This window comes from Periplaneta americana, chromosome 8, assembly GCF_040183065.1.
Source record: "Periplaneta americana isolate PAMFEO1 chromosome 8, P.americana_PAMFEO1_priV1, whole genome shotgun sequence".
NCBI classification, from domain to species: Eukaryota; Metazoa; Arthropoda; class Insecta; order Blattodea; family Blattidae; genus Periplaneta; species Periplaneta americana.
The window spans coordinates 148,611,390-148,638,022 of NC_091124.1; the positions used below are offsets into that span (position 1 = coordinate 148,611,390).

Here is a 26,633-nt window from a genome sequence, read left to right on the forward strand (position 1 = left end):
GCTTGAGATTGTGCGAATGATAGTCATTCAGGAGAAATATACTGGTACATGATTTGGCAAAACGATAATTACTAGGATTTTGATGCCAGTTGAATCTAATGGTATTAAATAGTAAAAGGTAGGAACAATGATAGTCAAAGATGATGATAATCGAAACTCCACTGTATATCATCACGAGCTGTTGTGTTATATGGGTTACATGTTAGAAAGTATTAATAATGGTAGTAGTTTGGTGATACTGATGAAACTATTAAAAAGGGATTAACAAAATCTTGTGACACGACTTTATAGTAATTTCATTTTTTTTTTCTAAATAAAATTTAATAATATGTTCCCTATTTTTATGTAATTAAGCATAGAAAACTTTAAAAAAAGAAAGAAACTTCTAAGCTTTTAAATTCGTACAATAATTTAAATTGAGGCTGTCAGAAGCAAAAGTGTGTGAATGCACTTCAGTTGCTTTCGAGAAAATATGATTAAAAGTAACAAAGTTTTCGTAAATTTCGTGTAGTTTTAATTTTAAATGTTAATGTTGATGTGGTTAAACGATATATCCCTTTGCCACTGAAATTTTAAATGCTTTAGTTTGCCCTGGATGTACTTAAATAATTTTTTTTTAGAAATGTCACTTACACCCCTTTGCTTCTAACCACCTCAATTGTAGTGTGGCAGGATATAGATATTAATCACTAACTGTGGACTAGTCTTAAAGAGAAAATCTGTTTTGTGTTTAGCAGATAGTTAAAAGTCTTAATTTGACTGACAGTTATAATATAAGAAAAGCATGTTTGTTCTTGATACTCACTGTAAATGTTTTACCACTTCAGAACTTAGGCTGGTATTCATAGTCGACACTTTCGATTAAAGTGTCCTTTGGAAGACGCAAAGTATCACTTTTCCGTTGCACAGTCGACACTTTGGTGCAAAGGAACACTTTGGATGAAAGTGTAGTTCCGACCACACTTTGAGCCGAAAGTGGCACTTTGTATAAAAATGGCGGACGTCTTGGAAATTGTCGAATTATTAGAACGTGCGGAAGAGATGGCACAATTGGTGGACAATGTACAAATTAGAGATAGGCCTAAACACAATCCCGTGGAATTTTATAATGATATAGAATTAAAAAAAAAACGGTTCCGATTTGATAAAGAAACTTATTGAGATTGCTTATATTTTCGATGACTGGTTGACAAAAACGAATAATAAACGTTTGCCAGTGCCTCCAATAATACAGTTATTGACTGCATTAAAATTCTATGCTCAGATATGTACCATACGTTAATATATATAATATTATAGTTCAGGTATTTCTGTAGTAACATTCGTATATTTATAACCTCAATTCTATGAAGTGATATGTAGGTAGATATGCCTATATAACCTATTTTTTATTACTGAAACGAATTTTTTAACTTAAATAATATTAAACTAACTTCAATCTAATGTAGCCATAATTATTTTAAATTAGCATTGAGAGACCTCACGTGCCTGCCTTCTAAGCAGATTCCATAATTATATTGAGTTTAAAATGATTTTGATTTTTGTTGACTACCTGTATTTTGAGATAAGATTTATCTTGATGTTGATATAATCATTACTGTTTTGATACCGGTAATATATATTTTCACGCCGGTAAGCAATACATCTACTGTCTCTAGTTCATGTGCAGTCATAACCTCACCATGAAAAGAGATCTCATACTATTAGGCCTATTTTGTTTTGCATTGTAGAAACATTTGGCATTCAAAATATTCCTGAAGAGCAGGCAATAATGGAAACGAGAGAGAGAAAATAGTAATAATAATAATAATAATAATAATAATAATAATAATAATAATAATAATAGCAGTAGTAATGTGTTTATCTCATTCTTTTTTTACTTCTATTCACGGAAAAGACAAAAATGAAAATAACGGAAATAACACGATATATCAATGAAGCAGATACGTATAAAACCTAACCTAACGATATAAATTTAATGATTTTATATATATATATATATATATATACACACGCACACAAAACTTAACCTACTCAGTCCAACTTAATCTAACTATGTAAACTAATAGAAGATATGTAGGCTACAAAATCTAACCGAACTGTATAAATCAGTGGAACGGATACATACAAAATCTAACTTAGCGACAAAAATCAATGAAAAAGATATGTACAGAACCTAATCTAACTATATAAATTAATGGATCAGTTATGTACTGTACAAAACCTAACCTAATTTCACCAGCAGTATCACTAACTATTTAATAAAATGTTATATATCTGAACTGACTGAAATAATCTAAACTATCGGCAACAAAAACTAGAAACTGAAATAAAACAACTTTAAATATATATTTTCTTCCTTGCGCAATCAATAGGCTCCCAATTCAAAACACAAGCATTGTAATTTGTAGGTTATACGTCATTAATTTGTTATTGTTTGTTCACTTGTTTTGAAAGGCATTGTGGGACTTCTATTACCAACCAAATTGTAACTCTACACTTTGCTGGCGTAAAGTGACACTTTGTGAAGTGCACTTCTTCAATCGTCTATGAATACCACTAATATGAAAGAGCCACTTTCGTCAAAAGTGTCACTTTGCAAAGTGGTGATATAAAGTGTCGACTATGAATACCAGCCTTAATGAATTAATACATTTCTATTCTGTATTGCAGAATCACGAATTGAAGGATCTGTTACCCTATGGATTTGCAATCCATCATGCTGGTATGACTAGAGTGGACAGAACATTGGTGGAGGATTTGTTTGCTGACAGACATATTCAGGTAATCGTGTATGAACTTATATTTACTTGATTTTTCATCATGTATCAACATATGATATAGATTTTACGTTAGGATGTGAAAATAAATTAGAGACAAGGTGACTGAGTTGGTAGAATGACTAGTTTGTTATAATGTTTTGCAAATAAAAGTTATTTAAGGTAAATTATAGTAAAATGAAGGGCTACCTTTATGAGATAATTGTTTCCCATATTTTACCTGCCAAAATATTCTTAATTTTTTTGTGTTCCCTAGTTTTCAATAGTCACGCAAATTATAAAAATTACAGTTCTAACATTAACGAGAAAATTATGAGTAATAATTCTGCAGTGCTTTGGAAAAGTGGCATAAGTCAGTTTCCACAAACATTTTTTATTAATTTTTTGACAACTTACAGAATATCTGTTCGCTTGGAGACATAAGTTCTTCCATTACAATAATTCATACAGAAGAAAATCAAATCGACATAAACAGTGTGAAGACAGTTTTTTTCCTTCTCCTGTAAAATTAACATTTTTGACTTGTGCCACTTTTCCCGACCACTACAGAATTGTAAGTACATTAATACAAGTTTTTTAATGTCATCATCACCATATCATCATCATCATCATCATCCCATGTATTAGACGTAGTGCTCTTTTACGGGTCTCTGTCCATCATTTTTTGAATGTAAATAACTTGCAGCTTAAGAAGAGTAGTGAAGAATAGTTTATTTTTGTGTGCCATTATGTATAAATGATGTGACATAGTTTTAAAATAATAAAGAACTAAAATGTTTCTTTTGCTGTGATAGGTTCTTGTATCCACTGCAACCCTGGCCTGGGGTGTGAACTTGCCAGCACATACAGTCATCATCAAGGGAACTCAAGTTTACAATCCAGAGAAGGGGCGCTGGGTGGAGTTAGGAGCATTGGATGTTTTACAGGTAATGCTGTTATTGTGAAGAAATCATTTCTTAAAACAGGAATGTTAAAACGAGGTTTTGAGGTTTTACTGTGTATGAAAAATAATTGTTACAGTAAATGTTCTCGTGTATTTGAGGACTGTAATAATTTGTTACAACTTGAAATGACACCATGCATAGTAGGGGGTGGGGATGGAGGTGTAAGTTGACGAGGTTAAGAACACTTTTTAATTAATCTTTTTACGTATAGAAAAGTTATTTAATGTGTCAGTTTGTTTACAAATATGTTTTCTCATAGAATAATAATAAAAAAACTACAAAAAGTTAATGTATATAATACTAATTTCTTTTTTAGTCAAGAGTGCAAAATCTTCATCTTACCACACTTGTGGGGGTAAGTTGATGAACAGTCTTAACTAACAATAATCGCACATGAAGTGACCTACAGTACTCCTTCGTAATTAAAGCAGTCTCCATTGCCACCATTCCTGGAACTGATGGCAGGACAAACAACTAATTGTTTTTGCTTTTTTGGGATTAAAGTTGAGACTTTTTTTTTTGCTTTCATTCCTTTCTTCTTTGAGTTTTCTCTTTTCTTTTGATATTTCATCATTTTTCCCTTTCCTTTTATTAAAGCTGTTTTTGTTCAAGGTGTGCTTGTTATCACCATCAAGGACAAAGCTATTCTCATTTGTTTTCTTCGAATTCTGATCAGCGACTGGCAAAACGAGAATTTCGTTGTTTCCAGCATTTCTTTCTTCTTCCACTTTTGGTCACACCCTTCAGATGGTCGAATAGGTCATTCTTTCTTCAAAGAAATTATCGGCTGCGACATTACAAAACAGGCCCTCCTCTTGACAGGCATGCATTGCTGCAGCCATGCTTACTTGCGACTAGGATCTCCTATCACTCATTTTTTATATAGGTTCTCGGCATCTGAAATATTTCATAATCCTTTGTAACTTAACATCCAGTTTCCTTCATATTTTGTGACGAAATCGTCATCTTGCCCTTTGTAATGATATTTGTTTAAAAACAATTATTTAAGAAAGCAGATATTAAATTGGCAAAATGGTAATTACCATATATATACCATTATATAAGTATATTGTATATAAGTTATGTATATACAACAATATAACACTTGAGCTCCTTACCTTATGAACAAAAGGATTCTTCTTTGTACTAAAATGTTATAAGCTCACTCACAAAAACACTTCTTTACGCTTCATGCCTAGAACTTAACTGATGAAATAGTGGCTCCTGTGCACATAAGTTGCTGGTTCTAAGAGGAGTGCTATGGTACTAGTAGCTGTTGCTGTCTTTCGAAATTCTTGTGTACTTTTGCCGTTCGTCACCTTACCCTGTTTGTTAATATACCCCTCCTTCCCCTCCTTCCCCTAAGGATAAAGAAGCATAATACAGTATGCGCCAAAATATACAGTACTGGATTTCGTGCAGCCCGCATGCGCATGCCTGTGCGTCTGCATGTTGTTACATCACCATTATCTATTGCTAGTTGTGTAATGAACGTTGTGCTGTGTGATTGGAATTGACAATGGATCTCGCGACAGAGGAAAAAGTGTTCATAGTGGAGTATTATGGTTGGAAATGGAAATGGTTATCAAGGCGGGCCGAGTTTAAAGTTAGTGGCGCAACAATATCATGAACACTTTAATCAGCTGGCATCAAGCAACACAGTTATGCTGTCTATCATTACAAAATTTCGTCGTTTGGGTAGTGTATTGTGTATTGTGTCAACGGAAGGGAAGGTCTGGTAGGCCAGTAAACGGTGTGCTAGGTCCGTATTTCATTGAGGATGATGATGATATACCTCTTACTGTTACCCTGGTACATTATAGGAACATGATGATCAAGCCATTTATTCAGGATCTAAGAAGGTTTTGTCGTGCCAGGAACATTCAGATGAATAGACAGTGGTTCCAACAAGACGGGACGATCTGCCACACCACTCGACAGTCTCTGGCTATACTGCAAGAAACCTTTCCAGGACGAATCATTTTCCGTGGGACTGAGTTCCCCTACCCATCACATTCCCCCGATCTTACACCACCTGATGCTTACGTGTGGGGAATGTTAAAGGAGAACATTTTCAACTATAATGATCCACCCACAACTGTGCCTGCATTACGTCAGAAGATCGTCTCGTTTTTCAGGACTCTGCAGCAACCTATGTTCCAGAATATGTTTCAAAATCTGCGTGATCGTTGTGTACACTGTCTACAGCACAATGGAGCACATTTTGAACATTTATATTATCATCCCGATAACTAACAACAACAAATAACAGTAACATATTGTTCCAGTACTGTATATTTTGGTACATACTGTATTATCTTTTCATATTTTTATAAATTAAATAAGTATGGTATTATGGACATTAAATAATATATCATAACTAAGAATATATATTTGGAAATACTAAGAGTTGCACTTTTTTATGGCAATGACTGTCAAATTGTGACAGATGGATCAGCATAATGCTCATCCTCCTACCTTTACCCTTCTCTCAGAATATGAGTTATGTGAACAACTTTCGAATTCTGTCCTGATAATTGTGATGAAGAAAACTGTGGATTGGATTATTCTGTGTAGGTACCTAGCACAAGGTAAATATTTACATAATTTAAACATACACCATTTTTGGTGTATTTCATATGTATACCTACTTGCTTTTAGAAATAGAATATAAAGACCAAATGTTACTACAGATACCATGTTTAATTTTATTGGATTTTGTCATTTTTACAAAGTGAAATTGTTAAGTAACATACAGTATTATATGATTTATCTACAGATGCTTGGTCGAGCTGGTCGACCCCAGTATGACACCAAAGGAGAGGGCATTCTGATCACAAACCACAGTGAGCTGCAGTACTACCTGTCACTGCTGAACCAACAATTGCCGATAGAATCACAGCTTATAAGCAAGTTACCAGATATGCTCAATGCTGAGATTGTACTGGGAACTATCCAGAATGTGAGGGATGCTGTTACATGGCTGGGATATACTTACCTCTACATCAGGTCAGTTAAATGGTGGAAATGAGTTTTGGTTGAAATCTGGACACAGTTTCATAGCTGAGCTATGTATAAGCACAAGATGCATAACTGTGGAAAGGTATCAGTTAAGTTAAAATCAATTGAGAAGAAGCAACGATTTTGTTGTTGTTAGGTGCATGGTGTTGGAAACCAACCATCCAATCAGAAGTCATTGTATGAATAAAATAAATTGTTAATGTTCTAAAATCTTCTAATCGCCATTTATCAGGAAAGAAGTTAATTGATGGCATTGTACATTGTATTAAACCACATTGTTATTGTTTACATGAATGAAAGAGTTTTAAAAAATATATTTTTATGTTCCTTTTTGAAAACAAGGTAATCATACATACGAGATAAAAAAGAAAATTTGTCTTCCGGATAAATCATTTTATTCCATCTGGTATATTATCTTAACAAGCATATCAGTATAATGAGTAGAGTAGATTTTATTGTTGTTACTGGTTACCTTTCTGTTTCTCAGACTGCTGCCATGAATAAAATTGCAATTTAAATTAAATGTGTTTAACGAATATTTGCAAAATTCAATATTGGTTTCAAAATGAAATGAGACTTTGCTGGATGTTGTTAAAGACACATTTTATATTTTTATTTTAGCATTGTACAGTTGGTTGTCTTCAGTGGTCTAGGGGTAAACTCTCTCCTCTAGACGCAAGAGTTGTGGGTTCAAACCCAGCTGGGATCAATGATTTTTCAGAACACAGTCCTCCAGGAGGGACTTTAAGCCATGTGTTCCATGTTGGAGTTTCCTGGAACCTGAAGGATCCAAGCCTAAATTAGAGTCTCTGAATCAAATTTCTCCTCTCCTGCATCCTAATAATACCTTAGTTGCATACTAGGTGGCTTTTAAGGCAATGAGCTTACCACGTGCCCCTTTGCCCTTGTCAGCAAATAAGTGTAACTAAATTCCTTGTAGGTACTAAAAACCTCTTGTTAGGGAATAGCCTACCTATAGCACTGGAACGACAGATTAAATACATAATACATTGTACAGTTGATATTTTGGAGAACTCCTACATGTCAGAAAAATCTAGTTAGATAAATGTGATATTTCTTGGGGTGCAGAACAATATTTAACATTGGCATTACCATATGATTTTACCATTTATAGAAACTAAGGTTAGAAGAATTTAAGAGAGATTATTTTGTATGATATGTTAGCTGTGTATTTTGTTTATATTGAAAACTAGTTTAAACACCAACTTCAGTAGTTTTTTAAACTTGTGTATTTGCACTTTATAAAATTCATTACAGGCTGTTTTTTATATTCTGATTGTAGATTGTTGCGTGCATCCACCTTGTATGGAATATCTCATGATCGACTTAAAGAAGACCCTCTTCTTGAACAGTACAGAGCTGATCTAATCCACACTGCAGCCTTGCACTTGGATCGTAGTGGGCTCGTCAAATATGACCGCAAGACAGGACACTTCCAGGTATGTTCATATTTTTTAATAGAACCATAATATTTTGAAATTTAGGTAAAAGCCTAGATCATATATACTAACAGATAACTCCTTTATATAGACTTTCGGGTTTGCAGTTGGAGGCCGGCTTGATGTAGTTCAATAATCGTTAACAGATGGCACAATGACCAACACCATCGTGAGACATGAACTCTGAACCGGTCTGGTCGGTCTAAATCGATTATTTGTATGTACTGTCGACAACTGATGACCATGGATAAATATTATTGGCCTATGTGACCTTGGCAAGTTCGGAACGAGACAGCTAAATATAGTTGCCACGTGGGCGAAGCGAAGAGATAAGATAAAGTACGCCTTTGTATTGAATAGAATACAATACAGTCTCTCGGCGCAAAGCCAATGTACCTATATAGAATATAGAATATGTAGACCATGTTATAAAGTTATCGGTCCGCTAAATTATGATTCGTTATCTCTTCTGTTTTTATATTTTTGTCGTGAATATTATTTATATTATCAACTGAGTGTATAACATAATTTATCCGTTAATTGATATTTTACTAATGATAAATCCAAAGAACAATGGGAAATAAGGGACCAAACACTGAAAAATAAATAAAATAAGAGAATTTGACGTTCATAATTATAATGTTGTCGGAGTTTCGTTATACTTTACTTTGAATTATTTTAACTTGCACCACAAAAACGTATGAAAATTAATGTTAACATTACCTATTTAGTTATAATAGTAGTATATTGGAAAATTTGTGCATATAGCCTGATTACAATATATAAGTAATACTATCCTAACCTAAGCAATAGTAGTCTTGTTTATTTCATACATGTTCGTATAATTATACAAAAACAAGAATAATCTAGTTTGCAGCCTGGGATGTCTCGTTTACAGTATTATATAATATACATATTACGATATTTACTAGGTATTTTAACAATATATAGTTAATAATATTATCAAATATACAGGCCTAATCCATTACCAAGAAATACCCCTTCCCTCACATTTTCAATACTGTTTACCTCAAAAGGCCTTCACACCTTATTAGACACTGGATTAAAATAGTCATGTTGATGTAGGCCTACAACATTACAAAACCTGAAACTGTTAGAATGGGATCAGGAGTAGTGACAAAAAAATGTAATTTGTAACAATACTAACAATACTGATGGGTCATTCCATAGAATGGTTTATTATATATAATAGATCACAGACACATTACATACAAGAATTTTACACAAAGATATATTAAGGATCATTCCATAGTGACACACATAACATTTTCGAAGTAACTATGATCTTCACAGGATATTTAATTAAATACTTGAGAGTTTATGAAAGAGACATCACTATCTTTTAACGTAAGCATTCCAAAATATAAACAGAAAATCTTAATGAAAAGGAATAATTAATCATGTAAAAAATATGAAATATTATATGGTGTGACGAACATTTTCTTGCCACTTAATTTATTACCAAAATGGAAAATGTTCATATTATTGTGCCAAATGACATAAATAGTTGTTTTCCAAAGAATTAAGACACTTGTGTAGTACATGTAACTGCTGACATACTTTAATAAAAATAACAGTGCCATTAACAAATAAAATATTACGAATTATATTGTGACACACGAACATTTCTGCCAAGTTGATTACTTTTTTTTTTCAGATGCATAGGCCTATCGAGATTTATACACAGTGCCTACAGTTCTTATTATACAAAGCAACACTTGATTACACTAAAATACACATTCAGATTTAAAATGTCCTTGGTTATTTACAACCATATGTGGTGATATCTCCTGTGTAATATCATGTGATGAATACACCAATGTAGGCTATCTACTTTTCCTCCCATTTGTAATACTTTCCTTTCTTGAACATCACGGAAACTTTAAATTCGCCACCACAAGCTCTTTTGTAACTTCCTCTGCTTATCTGACGTCTTTTTTTAAATTGATTATTTAACGATGTTGTATCAACTACTAGGTTATTTAGCCTCGATGGGATTGGTGATAGTGAAATGATATTTGGCGAGATGAGGTTGAGGATTTGCCATAGATTACATGACATTCGCCTTACAATTGGGGAAAACCTCGGAAAAAACCTCAACCAGGTAACTTGCCCAATCAGGATTTGAACCCGGGCCCACTCATTTCACGGTCAGATGTGCCTACCATTACTCCACAGCAGTGGACCGAACATGGGTTATGTACATTAATTCTTTTGACTCTCGGTTAGCTTTCTTAAGAATACGCATAAAGAAATGTAAGTTAGTGCTTTCCAGGCTATCCTTGTAATATTAGTGACTTATTTCAACCAGTTTGTTACTGAAATATATACAGTACCTAAGTGTTTACTTGTGGCACTGGTGATCCATTTAATTGGTATATGAGACGAATTTAATTTTGTGTTTTACAGAAGGATACATATTGATTTACTTTTGCTCACATTGATTTTAATTTTATTTGTTGTAGTCCAGTTTTCAATAACGTCAAGCTAGTTTTGCAAGACGGTGATATGAGATTTATCACTAATTTTTTCTATATATTATACAGCCATCCACGAATAACCTTGCCTGAGAAGTGGCATTTCTATTCAAATCCTGCAATAATTTTCAGTAAATACTCGTATTTTGCACCGAGAAGCTATTATACATTTAATTTTACTTCTGAGACCAGTGAAATATATGCCAATTTTATTAGAAAGGTGCATGTATAATTATCCAATAGTATGATGTTATCTGCAACAAAAACTAAAGGGCATGAAAGAAAAGAAGAAAACATTAATGCTGTGGTTCTTAGAGTTCCATTAGAGTTACACGTTCATTGTCCACTGAAAGTTGTATTTCTCTATTGAAGTGTAAAAGAGAAACTCTCATAAATTATGTCAGAAACAAAGAAAGGCACCACCCAAATATGTAGGATAATTAATTTAATAATGTTATTACCGGGACTTGAAAAAAGCAATCATATATAATGGGTGGGGAAAAAAATACTTTTTAATCGCACTTCTATAGTTCGACAATGCTGACTATTCAGAGTTTTGCCTAACAGGTGAGCTACCATAAATTCCTTGAAGTCCTAGTTATTACTGAAGCCAAATGTGTGTCTATTGTCAAGAGTTCATTTTATTTATACTTGTTAAGACATCATTCATAGACTAGTTACTGCTTTCAGTTTTGATACTATATACATTGAAATTAATCTATCATTCGTCCTATTTATACATTTATATTGAATGATTCGGTCTATCTTCATAACACATCTCATCAACAATACTCGATAAAGACTTGAATTAGCTTCCATGCTGTGTTGTATTTATTTTGTAATGTTCCTATAGCAGAAATATTAAATAGAAATTCCTTAAAACAGATTTATATTCACTCCTATGCCTTTATATACAATACCAGTACATATATTGTATTTCTTAAGATTTGGTTACTTTATAAACAGTATGTTAGTGCAAGAACTCTTTTTTTCATATTTAATAATTCTGGCATGTGTCAATAAATATGCCTGAGACCTCTGTCTCTCTGAATTACTCTTTACTAACTGGAAACATATTCCAAATTTATATTTTAAAAAAGTATTAAAATATCCTCACAATTTAGAGCATAACAATTCCCGAAATAATCATCCTACATTAAATTATTAAGATAAAAATGATTCAATCTATCGCTTGTAACAATACCTTTATGGTCCTAATAAATTAAGAAATAATTTAGGTACATCCAACAGATTTATTTTAAAATGGCCTGCAGTTATTATTTTGAATTTTATTGTACCTTACAAATTTGAGTTAAGGTACAATAAAATTTCATCAAGCTTCAAACAAAGTAATTCCATCTTTCCAACAGGGGGACAATAAATACTTAAAGTAATGCAAAACTGGAAAAACTTATTGATGCAACTTAATTTCATATTCTATACCACTGGCACCAAAAAAAAAAAAAAAAGTGTCCTATTGTTCATACTGATTCAAGATGAATAGTTTCTTAGTGTTTGTCCATTCCACTTTTTTTTATTGTGCTTCCCATTTCTATTTCTCTCATTTTCAGTAGGTACTTCATATGTAGTACATGTTTTACTTCAATACATATAATGACCATGAAGATATTTGGATATGTCTTACAAAATTCTTGCTGAAGACCATTGTGGTAACATTCTGTCGCATCTGTAGTTTGTACATTTCGAAATTTTCGTGCTTCAGCCCAGAATTCAGGCGGGGGGAGGGGAGGTTGATGTGCCAATGTAGTTTTCCAGAATATAATAATATTCAAAACATTCTCTAATAGGAGGGGCCTCTGATATTAGCTCTGCAAAAAATCTGATACCGGTACTTCTGTTGCTGGTAAATAAGAAAGAACTAACTATACAAATTTTTAACCACTTTCGAATTTCAGGTGCTTTGTGTCTCAGCTGCTGGTTTGATATACTGTTTGTTTCCTTTAATTTTCCAGAGCAAAACTGTCCTAAGCGAAATTTACACTCTGTAATTTTAACACTGGGAACATTTATTTTGGTAGCATTGTGTGATGCTATTTCATAATATAACAAGAGCTTTGAAATGATTAACTGCTAACTACTTACCTGGGTGAAGGTAGCACTGAAGTGGTTCCTGTGATTTCTGAAGTGAAAACCGTTCAATTTATAAGGAATTTTTTTGTGGAGATGCAGTTGATTGTATATGCAAGCCTAGATCATATAGTATATATGATCTAGGATGCAAGGTGTAAAAGTGCCTAAACTAACTGACCCCAGTGCTGTCATGGAGGCCACACGAGGCCATATATCGTATGGAACCTACAATTTTTTTTAATTAATCGTATGGGGAAATGAAAATTTTGTCTGTAAGGAGCCATACGGCATATGGGTGCCTAAGTTTTTACGTGGAGATCTATACAGATCTTAGATCATTTCTTGCTGTTCCTACTGTATCTACCTGTATTTTGTTTGATGTTCATAAACAAAAATTATCCACCTCTTCAGCACTGGAATCCAGAATTATATAAAATAATGGTTGAAAAACAAGAAGTGCTGCAAATATACACTCCAAGATTCATCGAGACAAGTGTGCATCAATGGTGGTGCTGCATGGTGTATTCCAGGGGCGTATTCTGCGGACTACCGGGGCTACCGGCGGTAGCCCAAGGAAATTACAAAAGAAAAAGTTTATAATATAACATAATGTAATAATTTTGTATTATTAGTTTTACCACAGTAATTAAAATTAAAGAAATTGTTAGATTTATATGCGCTCTCTGCTTTCGTAAAGAAACAAGTTGTCAAGGTGGCATCACTGGAGAAACCGCTTGCTACGTGAGGTAGCCTGTGACCGTACCGCGCACGCTGTCCGTCCGGTCGCACAACTGCCCATCCCCCCGCTCTCTTCTATTTCCAACGTGCAGTGTAAGGCCGGGTGAGTTGCCGCTCTCGTGATCGGTTTCTTCGCAGGCGCGAAGCAACAGTACGCTTAGCACGCTAGCTCATGAATGTAATTGTGTTCTTGCAGTGCAATATTTTAAATTTGTGATTTGTTCGAGTGTCTAAGAGTTATATTAATTGTGAATTATTAAGTTTTTAATTTCCCAGTTAAGTGATATTGTGAAAAATATGGCAGAACAAGTTTCTGGAGAGGTTTGTGTTGAAAATGACTGTGTAATAGAAGGTTTATTAAAAGTGCCTTTTAACCGTCGTACATACAACGAGGAAGTTGAAATTGTGAAAATGGAAAGACCAACTCCTGAGTTAAATTTGTCCATGGACGTAAAAGAAAAACAGTGTGAGTACACACGCCATTTCACTTCAACATCATATGGTAAGTGGAATTGGTTGTGTGGTAGTTCTAAACCGTCTAAACTATTTTGCTGGCCATGTTTGTTATTTAGCCGCTAAACTAATGTGTGGTCAAAAGAGGGTTTTCTAATATCAACTCCCTTCGCACGGCAGTCCTAAAACACGACAAATCAAAAGCTCATATTTATACTAGCATGAACTTGGCAAACTTTGGGAAGACAAGAATTGATTTACAGCTAGATAAGCAAAAAGCTCTACATATCAACCAACACAATGCTCTTGTGGAAAAAAAATAGGGGGGATTTTACTGCATCTTATTAACGCAGTCTGCTTTCTGGGAAAACACGAATAGGCTTTTCGGGATCATAATGAGAGTGTGGAATCAGACAATAGAGGAAATTATATTGAATATTTAAGTTCCTTAAGTGAATTTGACCATTTACTGGCCAATCATCTTGAGAGTTCAACAGTATTTCGTGGTACTTCTCCCGCAATTCATAATGACTTAATATTTGCTATAAGTGGGGTTATGATAAAGAACATAAAATCTGAAATAGAAGAAGCACCTTTTGCGGCCATTGTTGTTGATGAAACAAGTGACTGCTCTAATCAGAGTCAATTGTCCACTGTTTTAAGAAACGTCAGTAGTACTGCCAATGTTCAAGAACGGTTTATAGGATTCACAAATGTCAGTTCGGGCAAAACTGCTACTGCTTGGTTTCAGCATGTGGAAGGTGTTATAGCAGAATACAATGTCAGCAATAAGTTAATTGCACAGACATACGATGGTGCTTCAGTTATGGCGGGAAATATTAATGGCTTAAAAACAAAAGTTCAAGGAAAGTATCCTCAAGCACTATTTGTCCATTGTTACAGCCATGTTCTCAATTTAGTTTTGCAACAAACTACTTCATCCATTCCAGAATGCCGCATTTTTTTTCAAAACACTGTCTGGTTTAGCTGCATTTTTCTCATCATCTCCTAAAAGATCAGAAAAACTCAAGAATTTATGAAAAAGAAACTCCCAAAAGTAGCACCAACTAGATGCAATTTTACATCTTGGCTTGTAAATACAGTAAAGTAATACAGAGAACAACTGACTGCTTTCTTTGAAAATATCATTTGTAATGAATGACTCTGAAGAAAACTGGGTTGATGATGTAATTGTGCAGGCTCAAGGATATTTGTATTTTTTCACACAGTTTCAGAATATATTTCTTCTTGAAGTCTATGCTAGAGTGTTCGCACATACAGATGTGCTCTACAATATTCTTCAGACAAAAAGTCTAGACATAGCATACTGCTTGCAAGAGGTATCAAAGTTAAAAAATACTATATTCGAGTTCAGAAGTAGTGGGTTTCCGTCCATATGGAGTAATATGGAAAATGAAAATTCTTCAGCCAATACAATGGAACCACCATTAAAGCGAAGAAAAGGAGATGATGAATTGAAATACAGGCAGCTGTATTACAGCATACTAGATCATATGCACATGGAAATTACTGACAGATTTTCTGATTATGGAAAGCTTCAGTTCACAGATCTTCTAGATTCTCAAAAATGTTCTGCTTATAGAGAAAACTTCCCGAATGAGGCACTAAACAAATTATTTCAGTCCTATAACAGTCACTTTGATCAAGTACGTTTGAAAAATGAATTAAGTGTAATATATTCAGCAGAGGTCTTTGATTTTTCGAACAAACCTATCCATGAAATATTATCTGCCATATATGAAAACCAGCTGAACCAAGTTATTCCTGAAGTCCTTAAATTGGCAACATTAATTGTGACAATACCAGCTACGTCAGCATCAGTAGAAAGAACATTTTCTGCGTTGAAGAGAATAAAATCCTACTGTAGATCAACTCATACACAAGAACGTTTATCCGGCTTGGCACTGATGTCCATTGAAAAGTCATTTCTACAGAAACTTCGCAAGCTGTAATTTCAATGACGAAGTCATCAAAGTATTTTCGTCCCAATCAAGACGTCTGAAATTCATATATAAATAGGTAAGGAATTTTATTATAGGGACTTTAAAATATATTTTGTGTAATAATAGGGTCAGTGGTAGCCCAGGCCCTTAAACCAGTATACGCCACTGGTGTATTCTTTAAATCAAACTTGTACAATCAAATTGTAAAGCAAAACAATTTTACTTCTTCTTTAATATTAAAAAAATAATAATTAAATGACAATTGGAGAGATAGAGAGAGGAGAGTAAAATATATTTCAAGAGTGAAAACAAGGGGTGGGGTGCATGGCCAAGAAAAAAATTACCATAACAGCACTGACCAAACCTAACTTGTTACAGGCTCGTGTATGCAAGGTGAAGAAGCTGAGTATGAAGGAAACTACCTCAGCGCTAGTTTAACTCTTATAGATGAACTATATAATATATATATATATATATATATATATATATATATATATATATATATATATAAAGAACTTCCAAGTGTCAATATTGTCTCAAAGGTTTCTGTGTAACAAACTTCATTTAGAATTGTCCATCTGCGATTATGTTAACTGCAGAAGAAGGAAGAAATATTGTCGTCATATGAAGTTACTCAAATTTCCAATTAAGGACAAGGAAAGGCTACAAAAATTATTTTTGATTTCACCCTTATAAATTGAACGATTTTCACTTCAGAAATCACCGTAACTACCTCAGCACTAGTTTCATTAATTTAAGGACCAGTATAAATGAAATTTGATTAAAGTGAGAAAGAAATTCGTAAGGGAGGCGGTCAAGAGGGATTGAGGTTGTCTACTAATTCGTTACAAACAACTATTATAGACTATTTCATTTGACTAACAATGATTTGTAGAGAGCAAAATACCTACATTAGGGTAAAGATTCTAAATCAGTACGTTTATGAGAACAGATATAAAAGTGTCAGGAAATTAACAGAATTACCGTATATTGCAATTAACTCTGCATTGGCAGAGAAACCGCACAGGGTATCGTAAATCTGCTGAAAATTAGAAAATTGTGTAAAAAAAATGCATTCAGAGCGAATTTTCCAGCCTGATAATATCTCGCCCACGTTATGGACATAATTCAATACCGTAAGACTGATATGAAACGAATACTAGAACAATTTGTTAACCAAAGACGATGTTCAGTAGTTGTTTAACAACATACAGATCAAATAAAAACACAAACGCATATTCTAGCAATAGTTCAGATGAAAAGAAAATGATTAGTACGACCGCTTATTCGTAAAAAAGAACACTGCCAGCTGTGTAGCCTACATGAAGCAATATATCAGGCCTACATTATGAACACGTTGAATTTAATGTGGACGAGAAACGTACAGTTATTATTTATCTGCTTCCATATCGCATCATATAATACACCTGTAAAATGAAAACATGTAGGCCTAGCAAAGAGGAAACATGTTTGGGGGGAGGGAGTTGTAATTCTTCCCCTTTCGGATAAATTTCAGAAGAGGGATACCTGCTTTTCCTTCATATTCAAAAATTGTAATCTTGTGCACACAAAATAAATTAGTGCCTTTTCGTGAGCATCATGATGTGCTTTCAACAAACGCAGACAAATCTGCTCTTTTTAGTATTTTGTGATAATTGTTGCTGGTGAGGTATTGTATACTGAAAATTAAAAACAATTAGATATCGTACATCAAATGATGACAGATTATATATTGAACGCAAACAACATTATATCAGCCATGTACCAAAATGTTATCTAGGTGTGTTGATGAATTTGGGTAAAACAAGCTTCTGTATGCTACAATTTAGCGACACATCAAAGTAACATAACCTCACATTACAATGAGAAAGAAATTTGGAGGTTGCATGACGTAAAAAAGTCATCCCACAGTCGTATTACTTTATGTACTTTTCAGGTACTCTGCCATCTAGTGTTGGTTATTGCAAGCTCATTTCTCGACACTAGCGACGCATAGCGTCCGTTATTTTCCAGTTGCGTCTAAATTTAATATAAGCTTGGCTGATCTGTTTTATATATGATCTAGGGTAAAAGTCACATTTGTGGATATATAATTAGTTAATTCTTAGTTTGATAGGTCAGAAGACATTTTAATGTAGCATATCAATTACACGTGTTACAAAATTGGATGGTTCATTGAGGAAATACAGTTTTTCTTAACCGTTGTTGGAGTATCTAGGATAATGTTGTTGTTTTCTAATGCCAGACATTTGACAATAAAGGCATTTGACCTCTTGCATTTCTATAATTGAGAATCGAAATCTTAACCGTTGTTGGAGTATCTAGGATAATGTTATTGTTGTTTTCTAATGCCAGGCGTTTGACAATAAAATCATTTGACCTCTTGCACGTCAGTATTTTTCAAAGATATTGTCATGGTCAACCACTGAAGCTAGTTATAATTTATATTGAGATATAAAATTTTCATTTTGAAATATGATATTCAGTAGCAGTGCCAAGAGTGGCAGTTGAGAGGAGAAAAATGTAAAAAGCTAAACGTGAAGTCTTGTTCTTGCAAAGAGTCTTGAGGCACAGCACTCTTTATCCCAATCAATCACCCCATCTGATGGAAAATCACGCATCGACATTTATCGTGAGCCCGACACCAGATGTAATCGACGTTATATCCAATGATGGCAGAGATCAGGAAGATTTAGTGTGTCGTGCTAGGGATTGATGTCTCCCAATGGTGCTGGAGTGTTAGAGTGCATCGATGGCTGATTTGGGGCACCAAATTATCTGCATATTTTGAAAAACGTGCTTCTTCCTTTAGTGCTAGTTATCCCGAAGGAAATTTAATTTTCCAGCAGGATAACCACCCTGCGCACACTGCCATAACATTCAAAGATGGTTTGCAGGAAGGCCCAAAATCGAACTCATATCTTGGCCTCCTAAGACACCTGATTTAAATGTTATCAAACACCTATGGACTGAGTTGAAAAAGAAGAGGATCGACAAATATCGCGACCACCCACCTCAAAATCCAGATCAGTTGTGGGATCAAGTTCTGGCTACCTGGGAAGATCTCGCTGAGGACCAAAACTATTTTTGCGATCTGGTGGACTCAATGCTCCGAAGATGCCAGGTGGTGATAGACGCTGGTGGCATGTGGACAAAGTATTAGGTCCACATGTGTATTTTTTTTTTTTGCTTTAATTTGTTTGTTTATATATCTTTGTTTTATTTCGGAAACAAAAATTGATCTCCCAAATTGGCTTGATATCTGAAGAGTTTTTTTTTATTCTCCTAGTTGAGCCAGAGTTGGGAAATAATTCGTTCCACTATAAAAAAATGAAGAGGTAACATGTATAAACATTAATTATGTTAATAAAAACAAATTGACCTGATCGGGAATCGAATGCAGGTCCCGGAGAATGCAAGCCAACACACTACTGACGAGGACGTTAGGAAGACAGCATGAAGAGAGGTTTACAGCTGCTAGGCTTGAAGTCAGTGGAGACAGCACACATACAAATGTACTCGTGTAAATCACGCATCAATTATCCAACATTTCCAGCACCAAGAGACACGACAAAACTTTTTTTAAGACTGTACATAGCAGCCAATTAATCATTTCTTCTGTATCACCAAACTTTAATTTCGAACAGAATTTGAACACTAGTTAAGTTTCTCTGTATTATTGTACTACCATTGAATCATTAGGTTTAACATAACATTTGTCAGTTCCTTCTGTGTGATGGCGTGTCCCAGATTGAAACAAGTCGTCAAAGCTCGTTACTGGTATCTGTGTGACAAAACTTTTTTCTAAGGTTGTACATGCATGAATTTATCAGCATGGAGTAATAAATTTATACAACAATTTATGCACTCAATTTAAGACCTTAACTGATCAAATTTTCCCCATCTGAAGTACACTTGATCACATACAGAAATGTATTAATTATAGACATGAAGAAAATCTGGAATCAAGTTGATAACTTCCAAGTTACTATGGATATGTTGCAGCCAAATCGTCTAAATGTGTTTTTCATGTAGATCCTAAGATTGTTCATGATGTGCCCTGGACCTTCATAAAGTGACAGCCGACTTTTCATGATGTGCGTAGGATCTTCCTGAAAAAAAAAAAAAAAAAAGGTTCAACAAGAGCCTGTTACAGATATACTGGAGTAATATATCTCATATTGCAATATTTTATTACTTCCAGGAGAAAGGTGTTACAATTTTATAAATATTATCAAAGCTAATTGACATGAAGATGTAAGTTATGTAACATTTAACAGTTTAGCTTAAACCATAACCTTGAAAGTATTGTTTTAGTGCAATTTCTTATGTCTCTCATTCCAGAAAAAACAACATGGCATTCTGTAGTTACCAGTTCAGATGTTTCAAAACACAACTAATAAAATATTCATCAATTGTAATAAAATTTCCTATTTGAGACCGTACAAATATTGTGTCAGGAACTTTTTAAAGGAACTCTAAAAGTAGCCTATACTTGGCCTCCTGGGAGAAAAGGTTAATATTCCGGGAAATTATACCATCAGTCATTTTAAACAAAAACGTTCATATGAATATAAGGTTTATACTGAACTGTTGTTGAGGTATAACTTACTGTTTGAATGTAAAGCTTTATTTGTACATTATCTTGAATTTAAGGGAAGTTCTTACTTATCGCATGCAAAATAATGGTAAAAATAGCCTATCTTCAAGTAGTCATAAATATAATACTATTTATCAGAGCTCTTTCATTTTTTTTAGTTATGTGTGTATACACATTAAGCTTTAAAATAAAAAAGAATGGTTACTCTAGAGTAAATCTTTCTCCTTAAAATAATTTTTGAATTTATAAAAAAAATTGTTTAAATTAAAAAATTATTTTAAGGGGAAAGACTTACTTTAGAGTAACCATTCTTTTTTTTATTTTAAAACTTAATGTGTATACACACACCACTAATATGAGCTCTGATAATAGTATTACATTTATGACTACCTCATCTCACTACATCTCGCCAAAATATTGTAATTAATTGCACAGAATTGTAAAAATTGTAGAAAATTACTAAATTATAAAACTGTAAAAATTTGTAAAAATTGTAATTGTAATATTGTAAAATTTTGACTTATTGCACATCTTAAAGCTTCATTGCTAATGTAAGATCTATGGAATAAAATAAATGAATGAATGAAAATAGGCTATTTATATAACAATAAACTTTCTTAAACACAAAATATGATTTATATATATATATATATATATATATATATATATAAATCACACAAAATATGATTTATATATATATATATATATATATATTTTACAAAATCACAATAACATATTGTATTTTCATATGCAAACATAAGTTAACATTTCTACAATCTAGCTTTCAGTTCGGTGCATACTATCAATTGCAATGCACTCTGCTAGTGCCACTCTGGTGTGACCGTAACTTGCAAGAAATTGATCAAAATGTTTGGAATATGTTCGGAATTTCGTTTTAAAACAGGTTTTGTATTTGCAGATCCATTCAAGTGTGTTCCTTAGAAGTGGGATTTTCCTTGAACTGGGATTTCTTAAGAACAGTAATTTATTACATTGTTTTATGGTAGTTATGGGACTTTTGAGATCATTCCTTAAGAATGGGAATTTCTTATGACTAGGAGTGTTAATACGAGATTTTACTGTATTATGGAAAGTTTGTACCATCATAAAATTATATTACTTTTGAAGCTCCAAAGAAAAATAGAATCTGTTTCATTATGTTACAAGAGTCCACACCTGTGGAGTAATGGTCAGCACATCTGGCTGCAAAACCAGGTGGCCCGGGTTCGAATCCCATTCGGGGCAAGCTACCTGATTGAGGTTTTTTCTGGGGTTTTTCCTCAACCCAATACGAGCAAATGCTGGATAACTTTCGGTGCTGGACCCCGGACTCATTTCACCGGCATTATCACCTTCATTTCATTCAGACGCTAAATAACCTGAGATGTTGATACAGCGTCATAAAATACACCATTAAAAAAATTATATTACAAGTATGTAATGTTAAAAAAAAACTGCAAACCCATAGAAGCTAATTTTAAACAAATATTTTGAAAATATAGTTGAGATATCTAATACAAACAAGGTGGCCCATATTGTATTTACCAATTTCAGTAGGCAATTCTGATGGACTGAACATGCGCATGCGTGGTATGAATACATGCAGAGGCAGTTGAAAGACTCGCGATTAGTCTATCATGGAGTTTTGGTCGGTGCATTTATTCTGACAGGCTCTGTTACAGAAGGCTAGCAGACACTGCGATGCAATAATGAAGATCTCCATGCTCCTGTTCAAGAGCAACACAGTATTCTGAGATGGGTCCAACAATGAAGAGCCACAGGTAACGTTATGAACCAGAAATCACCAGGTTGGAGAAATGTTCCAACTCCAGAGAATGTGAAGCATGTTTGTGCAGTGCTGAAACAGAGTTGCCACCGCTCAGCACAGCATCATTCAAGAACCTTAAGGGTTGTCGTTGTCAGGGTCCCTGAACTCGTAAACCACCTGGAGTTCATGGATGGAATGTGAAATCCTTCATAATCTGCCCAGTGAGCCTCATGATACGTTCAAGGTTCTTGAATAATGCCGTGCTGAGCGGCAGGACTCTGTTCCAACACTGCACCAACATGCTCCGCATTCTCTTGAGTTGGAACACTTCTCCGACCTTGTGACTTCGATTCATAATGTTACCTGTGGTTCTCCATTGTCGGACCCACCTCAGAATACTGTGTTGCTTTGGCATAGGAGCATGGCGATCTTCATTATTATGTTGCAGTGTCCACTGTGCCTCTGTAACAGAACCTGTCAGAATAAATGCATCACCACTGTGATCCATGACTGCACTGGCCAACGTTCCATGACAGACTAATTGCAAATCTTTCAGCTGCCTTTGCATGTATTCATACCACGCATGTGCACGTTCAGACCACCAGAATTGCCAACTGAAATTAGTAGATACAGTATGGGCTATCCTGTACAATATCTAAAAGAGTAGTTTAAATTTCTTTCCTTTTGGCTTTCGATAAACTGTATCTCTTTGGTTAATCCTACTCCATTCTGTGGTAAATTGAAAAACGATTAGTTTTTGTACAGATAATATAATACAACTAAGACGATTGTTGATAGTGCTTAGACAGAATAGGTAATGATTATTTGATTTTCTTTCTATTTTAAGGTGACGGAATTGGGCCGCATTTCAAGTCATTACTATTGCACACACGACACCATGGCAACATACAATCAACTCTTGAAACCGACCCTCAGTGAAATTGAGCTCTTCAGGTTTGTAATTTAGCACTGTAATTTTCCTAATTTCTCAGTCTTGATAATATTTTACGTTACTCGTAATAAAAAAATAGAATTGATTAGTTATTTGTGTAGTAAACTATAAAAAAAATGTTTGTTCAAAATTTAAAAAATTCTTCAATATAATTTGTTTCATGTAAGCCTCCATATTATACATAATATGATTTTCGCGACAAAATATAGTAATTTTCGCAGTTACATACAGATGAAGTTGGTTTGGGAATTTTTCATTTTTCATAATGCGTAAAAATTTTATTGAAGCAGTTCGTTTAGTTTTGGACAAACTGTTATTTGAAAGTCTACTCCTCATTTCATGTTTAAAAGATCATTATCCAATATTTTTTATAACTGGTTGGATCCACTGCCTCCAGACATAGTCATGTCACACCTAACTGAAACTAATTCTGCCAGCTGGACTGAATGGAATTCAATTTTTGAGTTGTAGCATTTGTAAGGTACAATTCCATATGACTGGTAGAGAAAATTACGTCATTTCTATGTTCAGGTACCAGAGGGCACCATCAGGAATTAGTTAACAGAACCATCTGTACTACAGTATGTATTGTAGACAGATATAAAACCCATTGAGATTTGGGAAGTTGGATGCAACAAAAGTGTTAGTTACACAATCTTGTTCTGAGAAAAATGAATTCGAAATTTGGAAGGAGGAGTAATAGGTATATTACCTATATCCAGGCTGTTGTAACCTTGCACTTGACAGTTATTATTTGCTTTGGCAACCCTTCCTATGAAAAAGTTGAATGCTGTTTGGTAGTCTTCTGAACCAATCAGAATGTAGCATTTTCTGTCACCTGCTCATGCTGTTGCGCACAGCGCTGCTGTGTTGCCATTTCAACACATGCTATGTTACTACAATTTGCATAATTTGCGTGGTAGTGTTATAAAATTATACATAATTTGTAGCATTGTTGTCAAATGTTGCAAGAAAAGATGTTCACAAAATGGTAACTCACATAGTGAGAATCCTTTGCATAAATATTCGGATTTCAGAATTGAAGAGCTTAGTGGAATAAGGGGGTATCCCTGAATGAAAAAGTATGTTTTTGAGATAATTAGCATTTTGTTAGATTCTCTGTAACTTAAGGAAAAGAATACGAATCACAAAATCTTTTAGGTAATGTGTTCTATCTGATGCTTTTCCAGTTCACTATGGGCTAAAGCAAGGAGCTGCACTATCACCTTTACTTTTTAACTTCGCTCTGGAATATGCCATTAGGAAAGTTCAGGATAATAGACAGAGTTTAGAATTGAATGGGTTTCATCAGCGTCTTGTCTATGCGGATGACGTGAATATAACAGGAGAAAATCCACAAATGATTATGGAAAACATGGAAATTTTACTTGAAGCAAGTAAAGTGGTAGGTTTGGAAGTAAATCCTGAAAAGACAAAGTTTATGATTATGTCTCATGGCCAGAATATTGTACGAAATAGAAATATAACAATTGAAGATTTATCCTTCGAAGAGGTGGAAAAATCCAAATATCTTGGAGCAACAATAACAAGAGGAAATTGAACGCAGAATAAATATGGGAAATGCCTGTTATTATTCGGTTGAAAAGCTTTTGTCATCTAGTCTGCTGTCAAAAAATCTGAACGTTAGAATTTATAAAACAGTTATATTACTGGTTATTCTGTATGGTTGTGAAACTTGGACTCTCACTTTGAGAGGAACAGAGATTAAGAGTGTTTGAGAATTAGGTTTTTAGAAAAATATTTGAGGCTAAGAGGGATGAAGTTACAGGAGAATGGAGAAAGTTAAACAACACAGAACTGCACACATTGTATTCTTCACCTGACATAATTAGGAACGTTAAATCCAGACGTTTGAGATGGGCAGGGAATGTAGCATGTATGGGCGAATCCAGAAATGCATATAGAGTGTTAGTTGGGAGACCGGAGGGAAAAAGACATTTGGAGAGGCCGAAACATAGATGGTAGGATAATATTAAAATGGATTTGAGGGAGTTGGGATGTGATGATAAAGAGTGGATTAATCTTGCACAGGATAGGGACCGATGGCGGGCTTATGTGAGGGTGACAGTGAATCTGCGGGTTCTTTAAAGGCCATTTCTAAGTAAGGTAAGTTAGTTATCACACTAACTTTCTACAAATGTATGTTGATGGTTATTATTATAGGAAAATTTCACTTATGATATACAATATTTTACAACAAAGAAACAAACAAATTTTGAAGACATTAATCAAAAAGCCATTCAAATAAGATCATGTTCCTCATTATTCTCTACTTCACATCCATTATCTGATTTCAAATTTAAATAAAAGTTGTGATGAATTGTAGTACCATTATGAACTTTAATACCGACAGTATGTCTCAATGTTAAGCAGCTTTGATCTGCCTTCCATTGGGGTGCTTTGGTTCCATAACTATGCCTATTGTATTTGGTGGCTTTTCTTTGCCTGGGTGTTAGTGAACTCTTTAGCAGACATTGCTTTGCCTGTGCATGTAATATATTCTTGTCCATTGTTTCGTGCTTTCTTTCTGCTACTATCTTTTCATTTTCGGGGTTTATTTTCCTCTTTTTCTATTTTTGTCTTCACCATTTCCGTCATTTACAAAAACATTACCAATGCCAACATTTGTCATGTTGCTTGAAAACTTACTGTATCAATGCTGTTCTCCCATTGGTCAGTTAGGTAAGCAGCTGGCTAATCAGAATCAAGATTTCAAAGAATTGTGGGATACCTCTTTATTCCATTCAGAATTTTGATATCACTTACAAAGACCTTTTATATGTTCATATTTATTTTAAAATGGGGATATCCCTCACTCAAATAGGCATTAAACTAACAGTAGATGGACTAAGCCTTTATAATATAACATGGAACTAGTTCATTTTTTACCAAAATGTGAGATACCCCATTATTCCACTAAGTTCTTCAGTTGGTGCGTGTGACTCGTCAATTTTACGAGTAGGAGAAGGAATTTGTCTGCAGATAATGTAATACATCGGACAAAAAAAACTTTAGGCCTGTCTATAAGTGGACAGTAATTGAGGACCATTTTTGCAAAACTTGCCAACTGAAAAAACTAAATTTTACAGGAGAGACAAAACACTATAGTAAGCAAGTTTTGCTGTACCTCTCACTTATAGCAGAAAGCAAGTTTTGAAAAAAGATCACACTTTGACACACTACAATGAAGACAAATAACCCAATTTTACTAAGACGCTTTGAACATCATGTAGAGGCCTGCCTTATGTTAACGAATCCATCAAAATCTCAATTTTGCAAATTTTGCAGTTAGCAAGTTTTGCAAAAACTGTCCTCAATTAAGAAGCGAGTTACATAATAAGTA

At 34.1% G+C, this 26,633-nt stretch overlaps 1 protein-coding gene across 1 annotated transcript in view; it reads left to right on the forward strand.

The window, feature by feature from the left end:
* Positions 1-26,633, forward strand: part of Brr2 (U5 small nuclear ribonucleoprotein l(3)72Ab) — an 85,768-nt gene that overhangs the window by 34,870 nt on the left and 24,265 nt on the right. The window contains exons 14-18 of the mRNA XM_069833805.1: positions 2,674-2,784; positions 3,575-3,706; positions 6,504-6,733; positions 8,049-8,205; positions 23,165-23,271. Coding sequence (XP_069689906.1) covers positions 2,674-2,784; positions 3,575-3,706; positions 6,504-6,733; positions 8,049-8,205; positions 23,165-23,271 — 737 coding nt within the window. The remainder of the gene's footprint in view (positions 1-2,673; positions 2,785-3,574; positions 3,707-6,503; positions 6,734-8,048; positions 8,206-23,164; positions 23,272-26,633) is intronic.